We start from the raw sequence: 20,643 nt of genomic DNA on the forward strand, positions 1-20,643 counted from the left end.
TACATTTTCTATTGTTCAGCCAATATAATTTCGAGGATAAAATGGAGAGGGAATTGACACGGAGCGCAGAAAAGATCGAACCGGCTTCCTCGTCTTTGCTCGAAGATCTGAAGAAGAAAGACACGGGTGCCGCTAAAAAGCACCATTCCTCCCCGGTTGCGAACCCTGGTACTGATGTTGCTCGAGCGAGATGGACTCTACTACGGCAGGTAATGTCATCCTAAAAGCTAGTATACCTCATTCACTAATCGGTTTACACCATAGGTTTAAACAGACATCTGTTAACACCCGCGAATCCATTTTAATTTGCCAACTGTGTTACATAAACCCTGGAATGCGGTTGTTGCTATTCGCGTATCATAACTGTTTCAATATGACACTGACAGGAGGAGCCAGGAGCATATTTCCCAGGAACATGAAACACCCACCAAAATGAATTATAAACAACCAACTATCAGTCATACCGTACAGTAACTCTGTCATTGGGTCATTTCTGGCTACAGCTGTACTACAGTCTGTAGCACTACACGAGGTCTTCCACTTTTCCCCATACATGGGCATTCCACAGTGCACTTGCCTTGGCTGGCAAGAGGCCATTTTTACATTCTGCACTGGCTGGCTGCCAGGCTCTTTCCCCTGGCTGGCACTGGACATACTCCACGCGCGCTTCCCACCGCGAGGGGCGGGCCGTACGGCCAATATGACGTCATTGCGACTAGCTAACAATGCTAACCAAACATGCAGAATGCTGAATTTCATACAGAGCGAAACACAGATGACACAAATACATAGTACACGTTAACATTAAATAATTAAGGCATCACTGGGTGTTAAAACGTCAACAAACTTCTTTATAACAATTCTGTGATTACCATTAACGAAACAAGTCGCTATTTTGATGTGGCTGTGACGTCAATTGTACAGGTCGGAACCATAGGGGTCGGAACCATAGGTCGGAACCGTCGGAACCAATTTTTTCCGGCGGTCCGAGTTGTCTTGAACGGTTAGCGCGACAGCGCGTGTGCCAGATTTTTATAGTAGCCGCTCTGCTCCGCTTTGCAGGGAGAGACAGGAAGAGAAATGAAATGAAGAAGTAAGTATACTGACTGTTGGAGAAAAATATAAGTTCCATGCCATTTCCTAATCAATATTTCCTAATCAATAAGCTATAGGCCTATTTGCATAATTATGCTATAAGTTCCATTCCATTTGACACATAGACTCACACTGACATCTCACCCAGCCCCATAGAGAGGACTTCTCCTCTTTGCTGAAACCTTGGGCAGTGCATCGTGTCCAATAACAACTGATAACAGTTTCCCTGTCAGACTCAAGTGGACGCACACACATTTCCAAGGTTCATCCACCTCCTCTCTGCCTTTTCCTCCTCTCTGCTCTGCCTACCTTTGCCTATAAAGCATATGTTCACTGTCGGCCATGGGCTGAATAATTGACTCTGTATGACATATCAGAATGTGTACATTGAGATTCATGCCCTCTGTCAATATGCATATTGCAGAGAATGTAAGCTATTAAATATACTTTATGTTAAACAGTCCTGGACTCAAGGCTCAATTAATTTGGTATTAGATAAGCTGTGATTATACATTTACATATACATTTTAGCGGAAAGAATAGATTTTATTCTCTAACAATTGGCGTGTCACGAACAGGATATCTACGAGAGCGGGTAAGTCTGAATTAATTTCATAATTCATTACTGAAGCTGTCGTCTGATATCTAAAAGAATCTGAAATGTTTGCATATTGTGGGTGTGTCAAAATGACATTGTATATAACTGTAAATATGTATGGTTTATATAATAACCTAAGTTAGTATCTTGTGGGTTTCTTGAGACAAGGGGGGACACCTCAATGTAAATAACTGTAAATATACCTCAGGACCATTAAAAACTCTCTTGACAGGCTGTATTTGGCAGTGACCTGGATGGTTCAGTGGTAGCTGCAGAGCAAGAGAGCCTGAGAAGCGTTATCACATATTGCCCTAAAGAGCCAGAAGGCTGCCTAGCAGCGACTATTATAGTCCAGTGGGAAACTGCGGTGATTCTAGGCATATGCTTGATACGGTCTTTAAGAACCACACGACATACTAAATAAAACCAAAAGATCTCCCCATAACATACCACTCACTCGAGGGGTGTGTGTAGCCCCATGAAGCAATCATAGTTGTCTAACCAATATGGTTGAGATGTTTTTGAAATACCTACAATGTGTAACAAGCATGTAACAAACAAACAAACAAAAAGAAGCAGCTATTTCATTGTAAAACAAAACAATTTCTTAAGAAGCCTATTAAAGGAGTTGAACAGGAGGTTTGCAAAAAGTGTATTTTAGCCAATCCCAAAATACAGAATCAATTGTCGATTGAACAAATTGATCTGTCACCAAGTTTGTAAATTCCAGATACCCCACACACGGACGGAACTGGTCAACAGGAGAACAACCGTCCCTCTGTCACCAGAGACCCCACATCGACTAAAAGGTAAAGTGTTGAAAATTACTTTACACACACGGACACTATCAGAGATCACAAGTAAGTGATAAACAAAATACGTAGTTCTCTCTCTTAGTTCTCTCTCTCTCTAAAATACAGGTTTATTACTTTAGGTCAGTTTACTTCCAGAGTTTTGCCTTCACCTGAGAGGTCAGTTTACCTCCAGAGTTTTGAGTTCACCTGAGATGTGTGTTTTACCTCCAGAGTTTTGAGTTGACCTGAGATGTGTGTTTACCTCCAGAGTTTTGAGTTCACCTGAGATGTGTGTTTTACCTCCAGAGTTTTTGAGTTGACCTGAGATGTGTGTTTGCCTCCAGAGTTTTTCCTGAGAGGTCAGTTTACCTAATCAGTGATTTGCCTTCTGCCAAAGAGAGAGAGAAAGAGAGAGACGTAACAGAATTGATCAAAACAACGGCTCACCGAGTCGTGTGTAAACTAAAACAAATAGCCTACTGTAGATAAGCCTAGGCCTGCTCAGTTGTCTTTTCATACTGTAAGGAAGCCATCTGGTTCTGCTCTCTGAAAAAGCTATCATAATGGACGCTGAAGGGCTTTGTAGAAGGCCGGAGTGTGAAGGAGCCAGAGAGACAATTAGACAGCTTGAGATGGTTATCAGACAGTATGGAGATGAGCCCGTAAAATTTGACACAGGTACCGAACAAAGTGTTTTAAATATGGCCAAGCAGATACCTGTGAACATACAAACAGACCCAAATCATTTGCCACATCAGATGGTTCAGCATTCTATATCAGCTGACCACATGCCAGTACGCATAGACAATTCAGGAAGTTCCCCATATCAGTACACCATGCATGTGCCTCGAAACCACACTCGTTATAAAGGCTACGATAAATGCAACTACTGCGGAAAGAGAGGACATTACGTAAAAGATTGTAGATATAAAAAACGGGAGCAGCGAGTGGACAAACAGCCATCTTGTTGATTCAATTGGCCCAAGTAGCAACACGGTGGTCATTCTCCCCTATACTGTAGCTGGCCCAATGTGATAGCAGGCTGAAATAATTTGTTTATGTTCCATTGGAACAGTCAGTCTTCCAACAAGGTTAAACTTAGCCAGAAACAATTGAGATAATCCCAAAACCTTTGAGCAAACAGTGAGCCAGCCACCGCCTTTCTAGGTCGGAGAGATAAGCCCTGTCACAGGTTCAAACCCCACAGTATTATACATTATGAAATTGAATGTCGAAACAAGCCCCAGGTTCAAACCCCACAGTATATCCACAGTATATGATTGAATGAAATTTTTGTTTGTTATGAATCAATAGAGTGAAGTAAGCTGTGCATTATTTAAAGTGCAGTAAGCAAATTTGAATAGTAATAAATAGACTGTTGATTATTATTTTGAAAATAAATCCTAATAGAATGTGTTGTGTAGGATGAAGACTTCCTGTGTACGATAATCTGAATCTGAAGTATTTTCTTAAACAGAAAAATGCACATTTATCAACCACCAATTGGGTGGATGAGAAATCAAATTAAGTGGGCATACCAACATTTAACTTTTGGTATGTTTTCAACACATAAGCAAAATTTACACTTACCGTAAGTACGGGTGAGATGTTTTCAAAAGTATCTATAGATAAGACAATGACCTCGGAGGACAGACAGTCCTGAGTTTGCGTTTGGAGCATGTGAACAATGTTGGCCCTCACTGTTTTATCTAGTGGGGTCTTGCCATCCCCAAAATCACTCAAGTGAACTGCCTGGGGTCTAGCCCGCCCCCCCCATGTAAAGCCCTCACCAACAGCACTTTCTGGGGTCACCCTCCGCCCCATTGCACATTGCCACAAGTCCACAAGGTCAATTCATTGCCACTCTGTAAGCTGTGAATGCCCACTCAGGAGTCATCTTGTTTACGAGGTCCATTGCAAACAAATTATAAAATAAACAATTGAATATGTACTCACAGAGTATCTCAAAACATTATCTGCCGTATGTACGTACTTGTTGTACTAATAACTTGTAATGAAGTTATTTTGTCTAAAATACAGGCACATTGTGAAATCTAATGTTTATAGTTACAGGTTGTACGTCACAGAAAACCTTCAACACCAGCACAAATCTGTACTTTGAGTACTGTGCTCCCTAGCCTAGTAAACTACTAGAGTACGTTTAACTGTGCTCACTAGAGTAAAGAAAATTCTTTCTATTTTCAATATTGCAAATGAAGTGTTTTAAAGTATCATTTTAAGAATAATCAGTTATATGATACTGTGATTATGTTTTAATGAATATGATTAATCAATGTTATGAATGTTTTGCATTTTAGAAAGTTTCAGTTCATTATTCCAAACAAACCAATATTAAAGTAAACTAGAAATAGAATTTTATTCTAATAAAATAGTTCCCAAAAAGAAATTAAACCACTGCATGGAGATGGGCTATTAAATAGTTTTTAATAACAACAATTACAACAACAGCACCAGGAACAAACAAATAAATGAATGAACTAGAGTCATCACATGAATGATGAGAAAATATTGTTCCTGTTGTGAATACTTAAAGACATGATTCCTTTTAGAGGAAGGTCCGAAGGACTCAAGCGTTGAATAAAGTGAAACTGAAAAATATATATATACATACATGTATATAAGAAGTTTCTTTTACAGAAGTGTGATTTGGAACACACTGAATATTAAGTTCAATGCATTATATTATTATTAATTAGACTGTTTGCATTGAACCATATAGAGTTAAGATTAGTAGGCCCACTCCTATATATTATAGCAGCAGTGGTGATGTAATTTTGTCATTATATTACTAAAATCTGTTTTCTCTTTCCAATAGATAATGGAGATGCGGTGATATGAGCTGAGACTGCGCTGGACTGCATATTGATCAAAAATTCTGTGTTCTTTCAAGTGTTTAATGTTTCCTATGTTTTCAAAACCCCCCCTGCCCAGCCCTGGCCCACAATTAAGTACAGATACAAGCATTATATTGAATAGTGAACTTAAATTTTGTAATTATTATTGTTATTGATGAACATAACAATTGGGTGGATTGTTGGAGAAAAATATAAGTTCCATGCCATTTCCTAATCAATATTTCCTAATCAATAAGCTATAGGCCTATTTGCATAATTATGCTATAAGTTCCATTCCATTTGACACATAGACTCACACTGACATCTCACCCAGCCCCATAGAGAGGACTTCTCCTCTTTGCTGAAACCTTGGGCAGTGCATCGTGTCCAATAACAACTGATAACAGTTTCCCTGTCAGACTCAAGTGGACGCACACACATTTCCAAGGTTCATCCACCTCCTCTCTGCCTTTTCCTCCTCTCTGCTCTGCCTACCTTTGCCTATAAAGCATATGTTCACTGTCGGCCATGGGCTGAATAATTGACTCTGTATGACATATCAGAATGTGTACATTGAGATTCATGCCCTCTGTCAATATGCATATTGCAGAGAATGTAAGCTATTAAATATACTTTATGTTAAACAGTCCTGGACTCAAGGCTCAATTAATTTGGTATTAGATAAGCTGTGATTATACATTTACATATACATTTTAGCGGAAAGAATAGATTTTATTCTCTAACACTGACTGAGCCATGTTTTTACCACATTTCTTTGATCCATGTGGTAAACGTTGATTTCTAACTGTTCGTTTTTAGTCATTTCAAGTAATGTGCTGTGTTGAGAGAGAGAGAGATCTAGGCCTATTTATTCAATAAAAACAAGATGGCGATTCTATTCATGTGCTCATTTGAGAGTGAAACTGCAGTCTACTGAACATAATGGCATTCCATTGACTTAATTTAGTTTAATTGACTTTATCATGGACCATTCACTGTACTATGTAAACGTGCGGTGCTCTGAGTATGAACACGTCGGCTCGAGCGCGGAGTGCGCTCCCGCTTTGCGGAGCTCCGCCTCGCGCTGCCTTTGGAGCTTAGCTTAGTTAGCTTAGCTTAGCTTCCTAGCTACGCTATATGCACGATCTCCACTGGGGTTCACTGAGTGCCGTCCTTTGCATCAGAGAAAATGCACACACGCTCCACTACCACTTGTGTGTTCTATTTCAAGAGACCAATATGAGGAATTGTTTGAAAACCACACATTTACAAACCCATGTATAGCAATTTCCTTCTGCACACAATGGACTACATTCAATATGTCATGATGTCAAAGGCAACAGCTTTTGTAGCTCTTTAGGTTTCTTCTGAGCAACAGTCACTGGCAGGATCTGCCTCTCAGAGGCAAAACAATGACCTATGACTTGACTAGAGAAGAAAGACTTCTATCTCCTAATGCTTACATTAGAACAGGCCTCCATTAACATTCTCTGTTTGATCAGGGGTGATTTGGATTTCTCTCTCTCGCAAATATAGTCTAGATGGAAAGTAGCAGTGAAATAATTTGATCAAAAAGTGGCAGATTTAACTTTATTTCATGTACCTTAAGTCAAAACAGATTTAACTTTATTTCATCATGTACCTGAAGTCAAAACAGGACAGAAGTCAAAATGTTGTAATTGAATACTGTTGAAAATGTCGGTCATGTCATGTGTAAATGTCACAGGGAGTCTTTCTGAAAGAGACTTTACAAGCGTGTCGAGAGTTTCACCTGCTGGGGGTTGTGCTCGCGTGTCGTCTTCCCTTTAGTTCATCTGTCGTTTGTCTCTTAATCCCTCCTTCTCTCCACTCCCTCTCATTCTCAGGTGCTGCGTCAGAAACAGACGGACAATCCAGAGGTCAAGCAGGTGTCTGTTCGCAGGTTTGCCACCTTTGACCTTTTCGCCAGGAAAAGGCTTGTAACCCAAGACCCTGGTGACACCACAGATGGCCAGTGGGTGGAGTACAGAAGTGTCTCCTTTCCTGAGTACCGTGCCTTACTCAGGTAGACACACACACACACATGAACGCACACACATCCTCAGGTACACACACGCATGAACGCACACACACACACACACACCGGGGCTGTGATTTTGTGCCGGTACAGATCAAGTACCATGACCTTGTACAAGCGATGTGCCAATTTCACTGAGTGCAAAGCAGATTATTTGCCACCTGGGGGCAGCGGAGCGCACTAGAGGGTACAGTCAATACAGATCAGGTGGCACAGTGCAATTTTGGTATCAAGAATTAGGCGTGTTCCGTTACCTTCTCAAACCACATTGAGTAGGCCACACTGCCGTTCCTTTACCTTCTCAACCCACATTGAGTAGGCCACACTGCTGTTCTGTGCTGTTTTTGTGGCCTTAGTTGCAGATGGCGCACGACAGTGTATATTCACCTTATGTTCAGACCTTACAGTGGGCCAAATTCTTCCGGGTCCTGTTAACACTTCCGGCGGTCACGGCGCAAAATAAGAGAGTTGTTTTTGGAGTGGACAGTGCAGGGGATAAACTAAAGAACGTAGCCTACTACTTTGAGCCGGTACACAGCAAGCAAGCGAGTATCCACTGTTAGCCAGGTCAGATAACGTTATCGTCGACAATGACGAGCACTTTCTTGTAAAACATACCTGGACTCCAACAAAGAAAGCTTCAGATAGTTTTCTCTCCTCCGAGTTGTGCTCGAGCCACTAACGTCTATAAGACCTGCAGATGTTAACGTAATTGCCTGGAATGCGAGACTTAACGAGCCAGTTACATGGCGTGGCATTCTTAGACATTGCCGTTTGCTTTTATTTGGTATGTTACATACAATTGGCTAAAGTATTAGTTAATTCCGAGTTAGATGAGCAGCCAGGCATTTTATTTTATTTTATTTTTAGCCAGAAGTTTTGATACGTCCACACAACTGGGTCAAATGGGCGTGGCTACATAAGGTGAATAGACCTCTCCAAAATATAAGAATTCCTTTTATGTATGTTATCTTTGTCTGTTTCACGTTGATAGAAACTTGATAGATAATCTTTCAGTTGAAATCCCTATAGCCATCCAAAAGCAGCGGGGACAGGTGTGCCTTCTACCTGCAGCCTATAATTTGTGATTAGTCTCAACCAATCGTGGGTACCTTTGATCAAATCTTGCGCAATTGGCACCGTGCTCTTGCTAAATGCTGGTAGCTATACTTGGTGTGCTTTGGGCACACTCAACTGGCTGGCTGTACCCTCGCTGATCACAGTGGCAGCTGCACTATATAAACTTTGGAAGCTGTACCGACTACTGAGTTACACGCAAACTGGCTGGCTGTAACTCAGTATTCAGCAGAGGGTCCAAGTTGATACAGTGCAGCTGCTGGAGTCTGGACGGTAGCATCCTGGGGAGACATTGGACACTTCACTTGGATCCATTCTAAAGTTCCACTCTGCATCACTGCTCTCCCTCAGGACCTCACACTCCCACTCATTAGCAGCCAGGCTCCCGGTCCCGCTTGTATTTGCCAATATTCTAATTCTAATATTCTATTAATAAGTCTTTCTCTGTGTCTTCTTCTAATAGTCCTGACGGTGGCACTACAGCGACCGTCTAAAGTTCTAAAATTGGAAAATGAATAACAAATCAATTGTATGTGCTACAGCTTTGCAACTTTAAAGTCGAACTGAACCCGTTCGTCACGTGCATAATGAGTCCGTTTCAGACTGAAAACGTGGTTTGTCTAAGACGACGGGTTGAGAGGCGGGTCATAGTATCATGTCGATGATTTTATTTGACAATTTTATTTGACAATTTTTTCTTTTTTTTCTTTTCCCGTTTACCTTTTTAATTAGCCCTCCAACACAGACAGTGACGTTTTCGAGCTCACGCTCTTCCTCAGACATGAAAATACATAGAGAGACGCCATGTTTAAATACCCCTGTGGCCCGGTCATGTGACATGTCACATGATTGTGTTGGATGGCTAAATAAAGGTAAACGGGAGCTCGCTGTGTGGGTTAGAGATACATTATTTCAAAGATATTTCAAGGTTTATGATGTTTTTGTTCTGGACAGTTCTGCTGCTGGACTCTCATGTATTTCTCATTTGTCTTCCTCCTCTTCCTCTACTTCTTCTTCTTCTCCTTCTTCCTCTTCCTCTTGCTCCTCAAACTGCCTGGCCCGACTCACTGCTGTGTAGCAGCTCTAAACCTGATTGTATTGGCTGGCTCTCATTCCAAAAGGCCGGGTTGCATCATGCATCGATTCGTGCCCTTCTTTCCAGTAGATCTCCTTATGGCTGCGATGAACAACATGATCGTGGCTGTAATTGTTTAGGAGATGGTTTGTTTGCGGCTAGACAGGAAACAAGTTTATTTAAAAAAAGCCTCCTGCAATTATCTATGGATAATAATTACGTAAGTCCTGTACTAAAGGAAGAACTGTCAGTTTATGCAATCACGTAAATGGCTTAATTGGACTATTGCCTTACTCACATTTAATAGTTGCATTATTTTGTGCATGTAAATGCAACCAATGACTAACTGAATGCAACCTTTTAATTTAATCACGTAGGTAAATACAGACAACTGAGAAAATAATGGAAAAATCTGATATTACACAGTCGTTTGTATTTGCACGTGTGGCTATTGTATGAATCATTGGCTTCCAGTATAATAGTGTCAAAGCACATCGTGGCACATGGAGGACATCGTCGCCACAGGGATTTCACTGTCTCAAAAACGTGAGTTCAACTCAAAGTGGAACATCAGCTGCCCTTCGTGGCTTCTTTTGGTTGTGGTGTATTCTGCACCTCTCAGACAAGAACATGAGTTTCTTCTGCACCTCCCAGACAAGAACATTAGTTTCTTCTGCACCTCCCAGACAAGAATATGAGTTTCTTCTCCACCTCCCAGACAAGAACATGAGTTTCTTCTGCACCTCTCAGACAAGAACATGAGTTTCTTCTACACCTCCCAGACAAGAACATGAGTTTCTTATGCACCTCCCAGACAAGAACATGAGTTTCTTATGCACCTCCCAGACAAGAACATGAGTTTCTTCTCCACCTCCCAGACAAGAACATTAGTTTCTTCTGCACCTCCCAGACAAGAACATGAGTTTCTTCTGCACCTCCCAGACAAGAACATGAGTTTCTTCTGCACCTCCCAGACAAGAACATGAGTTTCTTCTGCACCTCTCAGACAAGAACATTAGTTTCTTCTGCACCTCCCAGACAAGAACATGAGTTTCTTCTTGAGAGAAGCCTTTTCTGGCACAGCCAGTCTGGATTTCACGAAAATAGGGCCCATGTACACAGACACAGATGCAGTGCCACGTAGGTATTCGGGGAAATCAGAACACTAGAATAGATTTAAACTTGTTTTTTTGGAATTTGAAGCCAAGGAAAGAATTTTAAGTATTTTTGAATTTGCCTGTGTTTTTAAATTGAACCCAAAGAAGAGTCACCAATGTCCAAAAAATGTTTGAATACATTTGCGCTTTTTGGCGAGAAACTTAATACAGTTATTTGGAGGAGAAATATGTTTTCAGCGCACTATGAAATAGAGAGGGAATTATGCCCTGTTTAACTTCCTAACACTAACGTTACTCCTCAGCTTAAAACTACTAATGCAGAGATGTTTTTTAATCAAAGTAAATATTTAAAAAATACAATCATTTATTTCCAAATCATTTGAATTGTGTGTGTGTTTTTAACCACCATAGATGACAATAACAAAGTAAAGGGATAACATTTGAAACACAAGCACTTTATTACATATTTCTTAATGACCAGATATTGATGTTCACTCTGGCGTACTACACGCGCACGACCCAGGTACAACCCCTCTATTTTCTCTTGTTTTATTGTCTTGTTTATAAAACGTGTCAAGTTTCTCCCAAGCCGCCATTTTTTTAATAATCTTCCATCTTCTTGTTTCTCAGGGACGACCTGGGGCCTCTCAGCGTCGATGAAGTGCTCAACAGCTTTGACAACACCGGTAATGTCTGTAAGTACATCTCCTATTCCATTACGTGTATTTGTACTGTTTTTGTATGTGCGCGCGTGTGAGCGTGCTTACACACACACACACACACACACACACACACACACACACACACACTATAAGCTTGCGTTGGCCTCATGCTGGCTGCTGTTGGTGTTGGATCGTTTGGAGGTGCTTTTGATTCCATGGTGGAAGTGGGATTGTATCTCGTGTGGCGTTGACAACAGTTGATCATGTACTCCTTCCTCAATGACCTTCAGATGTCCTTTAGAGCAGTGATACTCAACTGTGGCCCGCGGGCGCCCCTGTGTGGCCCGCAATGGATTTCTTTTTTTACAGTGCACCTGAAGGCAACATGCAAGATACCCGCTGAATAAGTGTCCAAATGTTCATGTCATTCTGGCCAATACTCCACTTCTGTTATAGCATTTCAGTCTGCAATATGGAATATCTTTCAATAATCTATGATTTAGCTGCTAAATTGTCAAATACCGCCGTCTGCTCGCTACCCAGGCACTTATGTATGTACTTAACCTAACTAACTTAACAACCTAACTAACTATCCGGTGTGCACAACATTGTCGGACTAAACTCCAGCTGACACCCCAAAAACCTACAATCCGCTACAGAAAAATGTATATTGTTTGTTTATTAACTGGCCCCTGGCCTTCTATCATTTCATGAAAGTGGCCCCCGGGCAAAGCTAGTTGAGTATCCCTGCTTTAGAGGAACAGGGATGTTGCAGCAGTCTCCATGTTGCTTCAGCAGACACTGATGAGATGTTTGTCAGCAAGCAGAGAGAGCATGACCTGAGCAGGGCTTGGTAGTACACACACATGCAGAGGGGCGTGGCATCACCCAGGGTTCCCAAGGTCACGGAACACCTGGAAAAAGTCATGGAATTTCAAATCTGGAATGAATGAAATCCTTGAAAGTTTTTGGAAAAGTCATGGAATTTTGTTGCGTGTAATGAAATGAAATGTTACAGTAAATCTTCCATGGATAACCTTCCACGTAATCATGTAACATCACAGCAAAATTATTTTCTGTAGCTGTTGGTCTAATATGTGTGGATTTGAGTGCGTCTTGTATTTTAGATGAATATTTTGTCCAGTGTAGTTAGTAATAGTTTCTGGTATTGATTCAGAGTCACCGCCTCATATTACATGGAAATTATATTATGGATCCCTGAAAAGTCATTTTTTGAAATTTCATCCATGATCACCTGAAATGCGAGAGCTTTGCTTATGTCATGTTTTAATACTTTATTCCTTCCAGAATAAGAACAGAAATACGTTCACAGAAACGTTTGAACTAGACATGCAGGGCTGCTGGTTACATGTGCCATCCCACAAATTCTGCAGTTTTGGGTCCCAATCCCAATACAGTAAAGAGGATTACATAATGAGATTACACGGATACTTTTTAGCATGCAAATTAAATCTGAGTGCAGTTCTTTAGCATTAGTTATCATTTGATTATAGTGAGTTATAGTCCTGCATCATTGAAAACTGCAGTTATACAATAATGCTAGGATACTGGTATAGCCTCACGAGCCTACTCTACTGACACAATGCAATGTGTTTGATCTCTTTTAAATCATTATAAACCTATTTCAATCCATCCTCACGGGCATGGGATGGTTTTTGACAAAGGTCATGGGGTCAGCGTTAACCAACGGGATGGCTCTACAGCAGCCAGGGTCAGAGGTGAAGGCCATGGCTAGGGGCAGCTCCCATTCCAACCTGCTAGATGGGATAATCCCTTTCATCTAGGAAGAGCCAATAGGATCGATAGTGTCTCCTCTAGGAGGAGCCAATAGGATCGATAGTGTTTTCATTTGGAGATGAGAGACATTGTGGTTTTGGCTCTGCCTTGCAGCATTCTACAGCTCTTCAGTGTTCCTGTGTCATTTACTGCCTTCTCATCACCTTTCTCCTTCTACCTGTGCCTTCTGTGTGTTTCTATGGCTCAGTGTCAACCTCCCCTCACTACGCACCTGAGCTGCTCAGTGTCAACCTCCCCTCACTACACACCTGAGCTGCAAACATTATTAGTCCACTAGTTGTCTTAATTGACTAGTTGTCAATTATTAAATTCATCGCCAACCATGTTGATAATGGATGAAGCAGTTTGAGTCATTGCACTGGACAGAACAAGACATTTTGAGAACGTCATCTTGGACTTTGGGAAACACCGATTGAAATGTTTCACCATTTTCTGACATTTTACAGATCCAACAACTAAATCAATTAATCAAGAAAATAATCGACGGATCAATCGATAATGAAAATAATCGTTAGTTGCAGCCCAGCCCGACTCCACCACACACCCCATTAGTGCTTTTAGCCCGTACCCCCTCTATCCCTCTTTCCATCCTCCCCTCCTCTCCACTTCCTCTCTCCACCCCTCCACCCCTCTCCTCCCAGCTGGAGGTGTGCTTGGCCAGATGGGTAACTGAGTTCCTGACCCGACCAGTGGATTAGCACAGCCGGAGATGAGGAGAGGAGGGGAGAGGAGGAGCGGGTAGGTGGTGTGCCAGAGGTTGTGTGTGTGGGTGTGTGTGTGTGTGTGTGTGTGTGTGTGTGTGTGTGTGTGTGTGTGTGTGTGTGTGTGTGTGTGTGTGTGTGTGTGGGTGGGTGGGTGGGTGGGTGGGTGGGTGGGTGGGTGGAGTGGACACCCACTATCAAGGGGACTCCGTTCCTCAGACAATGAGCCAGTCATGTCGCTCCTGTCCTCCTCCCTCCCTCCCTCCCTCCCTCCCTCCCTCCCTCCCTCCCTCCCTCCTGTCTCTCAGTCAGAGACTTTCGGGGGGGAGGTGTTTGGGGCTAGTAATGCGTGAGATCAATTAGGATTGGTTGAGAGGAGGCTCTGAAAGGCCCAGAGGTGACCCTGTCAGAGCCCTGGGGTATGTGTGTGTGTGTGTGGGGGGGGGGGGGGCAAAGTAAAAGACCCTCTAAACACACACGTGCACACGCACACACACACACACACCTATGTGTGTACATGTTCACAAACATACACAGCCATGCACCTATACATGCATACACAAACACAGCCACACACACACTCACATGCGCGCGCACACACACATGCACATGTGCGCGCGCGCACACACACATGCACATGCGTGGCGCGCACACACGCACATGCGCGGCACACACACACACACACACACACACACACACACACACACACTGCTCCCATGATCAATGCCATTCCAACTTGTCCACTATCTTGGTAATCCTGCACCCTGAGGTGTGGACAAGCCCAAATCCGCGGGGTCCTTGTCCTCCTGAATAGCAGCTAAAACGCCTGGCCGGATTAGTCCACTGCCTCCAAAATGTGTGGACTCAGCTCAAAACTGCCCGCTGTAACCCTCTCTCCAGGCTATAGAGCTGAACAGTCATGTGACCCTCTGTAACCCTCTCTGCAGGCTATAGAGCTGAACAGTCATGTGACCCGCTGTAACCCTCTCTGCAGGCTATAGAGCTGAACAGTCATGTGACCCTCTGTAACCCTCTCTGCAGGCTATAGAGCTGAACAGTCATGTGACCCTCTGTAACACTCTCTCCAGGCTATAGAGCTGAACAGTCATGTGACCCTCTGTAACCCTCTCTGCAGGCTATAGAGCTGAACAGTCATGTGACCCTCTGTAACCCTCTCTGCAGACTATAGAGCTGAACAGTCATGTGACCCTCTGTAACCCTCTCTGCAGGCTATAGAGCTGAACAGTCATGTGACCCTCTGTAACACTCTCTCCAGGCTATAGAGCTGAACAGTCATGTGACCCTCTGTAACCCTCTCTGCAGGCTATAGAGCTGAACAGTCATGTGACCCTCTGTAACCCTCTCTCCAGACTATAGAGCTGAACAGTCATGTGACCTGCTGTAACCCTCTCTCCAGGCTATAGAGCTGAACAGTCATGTGACCTGCTGTAACCCTCTCTCCAGACTATAGAGCTGAACAGTCATGTGACCTGCTGTAACCCTCTCTGCAGGCTATAGAGCTGAACAGTCATGTGACCTGCTGTAACCCTCTCTCCAGACTATAGAGCCGAACAGTCATGTGACCTGCTGTAACCCTCTCTCCAGACTATAGAGCTGAACAGTCATGTGACCTGCTGTAACCCTCTCTCCAGACTATAGAGCTGAACAGTCATGTGACCCTCTGTAACCCTCTCTGCAGACTATAGAGCTGAACAGTCATGTGACCCACTGTAACCCTCTCTCCAGGCTATAGAGCTGAACAGTCATGTGACCCTCTGTAACCCTCTCTGCAGGCTATAGAGCTGAACAGTCATGTGACCCTCTGTAACCCTCTCTGCAGACTATAGAGCTGAACAGTCATGTGACCCTCTGTAACCCTCTCTGCAGGCTATAGAGCTGAACAGTCATGTGACCCTCTGTAACCCTCTCTGCAGACTATAGAGCTGAACAGTCATGTGACCCTCTGTAACCCTCTCTGCAGACTATAGAGCTGAACAGTCATGTGACCCTCTGTAACCCTCTCTGCAGGCTATAGAGCTGAACAGTCATGTGACCCTCTGTAACACTCTCTCCAGGCTATAGAGCTGAACAGTCATGTGACCCTCTGTAACCCTCTCTGCAGGCTATAGAGCTGAACAGTCATGTGACCCTCTGTAACCCTCTCTCCAGACTATAGAGCTGAACAGTCATGTGACCTGCTGTAACCCTCTCTCCAGGCTATAGAGCTGAACAGTCATGTGACCTGCTGTAACCCTCTCTCCAGACTATAGAGCTGAACAGTCATGTGACCTGCTGTAACCCTCTCTGCAGGCTATAGAGCTGAACAGTCATGTGACCTGCTGTAACCCTCTCTCCAGACTATAGAGCTGAACAGTCATGTGACCTGCTGTAACCCTCTCTCCAGACTATAGAGCTGAACAGTCATGTGACCTGCTGTAACCCTCTCTCCAGACTATAGAGCTGAACAGTCATGTGACCCTCTGTAACCCTCTCTCCAGGCTATAGAGCTGAACAGTCATGTGACCTGCTGTAACCCTCTCTACAGGCTATAGAGCTGAACAGTCATGTGACCTGCTGTAACCCTCTCTCCAGACTATAGAGCTGAACAGTCATGTGACCTGCTGTAACCCTCTCTCCAGACTATAGAGCTGAACAGTCATGTGACCCACTGTAACTAGGGGTGCACCGATCGATCTGCACGCAATCTGTATCGGCCGATTTGGACCTCAAATATGTGATCTGCTGTTTCCGATATTCCTTTAATTTTGCCGATCGCATAGCCGATCATGCTGCACGTGAGAAACATGAGGCAGCCCATTTTCATGTCTTCAATGTCTATCGTTTAACTTTCATATTTGTGCTCTAACGTTTATATCATTGTGTTGCAAAGCACACGCTTTGCTTTCATCAGTGTACTCACCTCCATGCACACACCGCACCAGACTGTCAACACACCTCTTGCGTCTTTGAATCACACAAATCAGCTGGTGATTACAGCAGACTCAGCAGATAAATTACCTCCAGTCCTCCCGCCTACCGAGGCATTTGCATGCTGTTAAATCCGTGTGTATTAAAGTCCCAGATTAACGTGGTAGTCGGGGTAGTGCACGCGCACACACAGACAATTTCCACGCAAGCATTGATGTTCCCGCGGGCACTTTGAAGGAAGCGAAAGTGTGCTGCTATGTGGATGTGCGCTCCATTCAGACGGATGCGCTAATTAATGCCACTACTCAGATGGAGTTTAGCTCGTGTGTAGCTTGTGATTCTGTTGTTTCTCCCGTCATGTAACCCTGTCACCATTATGTAGATCGCACTCATAGTGCTGCTAATTATAACACTGTAACTCGGCCTCGATGGGCGGGTCGTTTTGATGTTCGTTCGATGCGGATCCCAATGTATGACGGTTATTGTGCATAACCCCGGTTCTATGAGTGGGAGCTCTTTGGCTTTAGTCATGGTTCAAGACTGGTGTTTAAGAGTAACTGACTTACAGTTTACCTAATTATCATTTATATATTATTAGTTGTTAATTATCACTATAATTGGCCTATATAACAGCAAGCTTGGTTACTGACCTGTTTGTATATTTTATTGCCTCCTTTTTCCAGACCACACACAATCCTACTATTCCTGTCATAATGCTGTAAAAAGCCTATACTGCTGTACTGTACTGAAGAGAACTGACAACTAAACGGTTGAACTCCCATCTGTCTCATGTTGGCAGTTTCCTTTAGCCTACAAAATATAAAATAAATATATATATATATATCGGTGATCGGTAATCGGTAATCGGTGATCGGTCGATGATCGGTTGGGCAGATATTTCTCATAGGTGATCGGCAATCGGTGATCGGTGGCAAAAAACGTGATCGGTGCACCCCTAACTGTAACCCTCTCTCCAGGCTATAGAGCTGAACAGTCATGTGACCCTCTGTAACCCTCTCTCCAGGCTATAGAGCTGAACAGTCATGTGACCTGCTGTAACCCTCTCTCCAGACTATAGAGCTGAACAGTCATGTGACCTGCTGTAACCCTCTCTCCAGGCTATAGAGCTGAACAGTCATGTGACCCACTGTAACCCTCTCTCCAGACTATAGAGCTGAACAGTCATGTGACCTGCTGTAACCCTCTCTCCAGGCTATAGAGCTGAACAGTCATGTGACCTGCTGTAACCCTCTCTCCAGGCTATAGAGCTGAACAGTCATGTGACCTGCTGTAACCCTCTCTCCAGGCTATAGAGCTGAACAGTCATGTGACCCTCTGTAACCCTCTCTCCAGACTATAGAGCTGAACAGTCATGTGACCCTCTGTAACCCTCTCTCCAGGCTATAGAGCTGAACAGTCATGTGACCCACTGTAACCCTCTCTGCAGGCTATAGAGCTGAACAGTCATGTGACCCTCTGTAACCCTCTCTCCAGGCTATAGAGCTGAACAGTCATGTGACCCTCTGTAACCCTCTCTGCAGGCTATAGAGCTGAACAGTCATGTGACCCTCTGTAACCCTCTCTGCAGGCTATAGAGCTGAACAGTCATGTGACCTGCTGTAACCCTCTCTGCAGACTATAGAGCTGAACAGTCATGTGACCCACTGTAACCCTCTCTCCAGACTATAGAGCTGAACAGTCATGTGACCCACTGTAACCCTCTCTACAGGCTATAGAGCTGAACAGTCATGTGACCTGCTGTAACCCTCTCTGCAGGCTATAGAGCTGAACAGTCATGTGACCTGCTGTAACCCTCTCTGCAGGCTATAGAGCTGAACAGTCATGTGACCTGCTGTAACCCTCTCTCCAGGCTATAGAGCTGAACAGTCATGTGACCTGCTGTAACCCTCTCTCCAGACTATAGAGCTGAACAGTCATGTGACCTGCTGTAACCCTCTCTCCAGACTATAGAGCTGAACAGTCATGTGACCTGCTGTAACCCTCTCTGCAGGCTATAGAGCTGAACAGTCATGTGACCTGCTGTAACCCTCTCTGCAGGCTATAGAGCTGAACAGTCATGTGACCTGCTGTAACCCTCTCTGCAGGCTATAGAGCTGAACAGTCATGTGACCTGCTGTAACCCTCTCTGCAGGCTATAGAGCTGAACAGTCATGTGACCTGCTGTAACCCTCTCTCCAGACTATAGAGCTGAACAGTCATGTGACCTGCTGTAACCCTCTCTCCAGACTATAGAGCTGAACAGTCATGTGACCTGCTGTAACCCTCTCTGCAGACTATAGAGCTGAACAGTCATGTGACCTGCTGTAACCCTCTCTGCAGACTATAGAGCTGAACAGTCATGTGACCTGCTGTAACACTCTCTCCAGACTATAGAGCTGAACAGTCATGTGACCTGCTGTAACCCTCTCTGCAGGCTATAGAGCTGAACAGTCATGTGACCTGCTGTAACCCTCTCTCCAGGCTATAGAGCTGAACAGTCATGTGACCTGCTGTAACCCTCTCTCCAGACTATAGAGCTGAACAGTCATGTGACCTGCTGTAACCCTCTCTCCAGACTATAGAGCTGAACAGTCATGTGACCTGCTGTAACCCTCTCTGCAGGCTATAGAGCTGAACAGTCATGTGACCTGCTGTAACCCTCTCTGCAGGCTATAGAGCTGAACAGTCATGTGACCTGCTGTAACCCTCTCTGCAGACTATAGAGCTGAACAGTCATGTGACCTGCTGTAACCCTCTCTGCAGGCTATAGAGCTGAACAGTCATGTGACCTGCTGTAACCCTCTCTCCAGACTATAGAGCTGAACAGTCATGTGACCTGCTGTAACCCTCTCTCCAGACTATAGAGCTGAACAGTCATGTGACCTGCTGTAACCCTCTCTGCAGACTATAGAGCTGAACAGTCATGTGACCTGCTGTAACCCTCTCTGCAGACTATAGAGCTGAACAGTCATGTGACCTGCTGTAACACTCTCTCCAGACTATAGAGCTGAACAGTCATGTGACCTGCTGTAACCCTCTCTCCAGGCTATAGAGCTGAACAGTCATGTGACATCTCTTGCCCCGGACTAGACATTTCGAAAAAAAAAAAAAATCCTTATATAAGGAGTTTTAAGGCTGGAACCAAGCCAACCCATGACCTACTGAATCGTGAGTGACCATAAAACATTTCAGTCGGAGCAAAAACCAAAAGTGAAACCGGGGGGGAAATCAATCGAATTTGAAAACTCGTTCTATATGGATTTTTCGAAACGTCTATGGAGAAAATGAACGTGGGACTCACTTCTGGGGCAGGAAACATCTGAACTGGAACGATGAATCAAACCCACCTCAAATATTTCAGACGTAAAAACATAACTGAACATTTAATGGAGAATACTGATGTCGTTAGAGCCATCACCCATTTACTATAGTCGTCATTTTTGGTGTCAAACCTAGTTTAAAAGTAACTGCTATCCCGGCTAACAAAGACACCCCAAATAAAAAGACACGGATGCCACAATGACATGTGTAACATATTTGGACAGATGATTTCCTGACAGAGACTTTCATTTCTCCCTGTGGCTGTCAGCTGACAGTAAAGGCCCAATCATGCTCAACGTTCAATGCGGACACGCATACGGACGAAGCCTTCTGTCCGGACTCAGCGTTCATCTTATGCCTAATTCTGCATGGTTTCTGAAAGCTTACGAATGAAACGGAGCAGTGCCACACACACACACGCATGCACGCGCACACACACACACACACACACACACACACACACACACACACACACACACACACACTCACACTCACACTCACACTCACACTCACACATTTGACTCCCTACTGCCCACTAGTGGATA

The 20,643-nt window shown here is 43.9% G+C and overlaps 1 protein-coding gene across 1 annotated transcript in view; it reads left to right on the top strand.

The window, feature by feature from the left end:
- Window positions 1-41: 41 nt before the first annotated feature.
- Window positions 42-20,643, top strand: part of camkmt (calmodulin-lysine N-methyltransferase) — a gene marked incomplete at its 5' end in the record, with an annotated part of 168,253 nt that continues 147,651 nt past the window's right edge. Inside the window, 3 exon segments of the mRNA XM_083658562.1 lie at window positions 42-209; window positions 7,208-7,386; window positions 11,299-11,363. Coding sequence (XP_083514688.1) covers window positions 42-209; window positions 7,208-7,386; window positions 11,299-11,363 — 412 coding nt within the window.

This window comes from Poromitra crassiceps (assembly GCF_964638095.1).
Source record: "Poromitra crassiceps genome assembly, chromosome: 22".
NCBI classification, from domain to species: Eukaryota; Metazoa; Chordata; class Actinopteri; order Beryciformes; family Melamphaidae; genus Poromitra; species Poromitra crassiceps.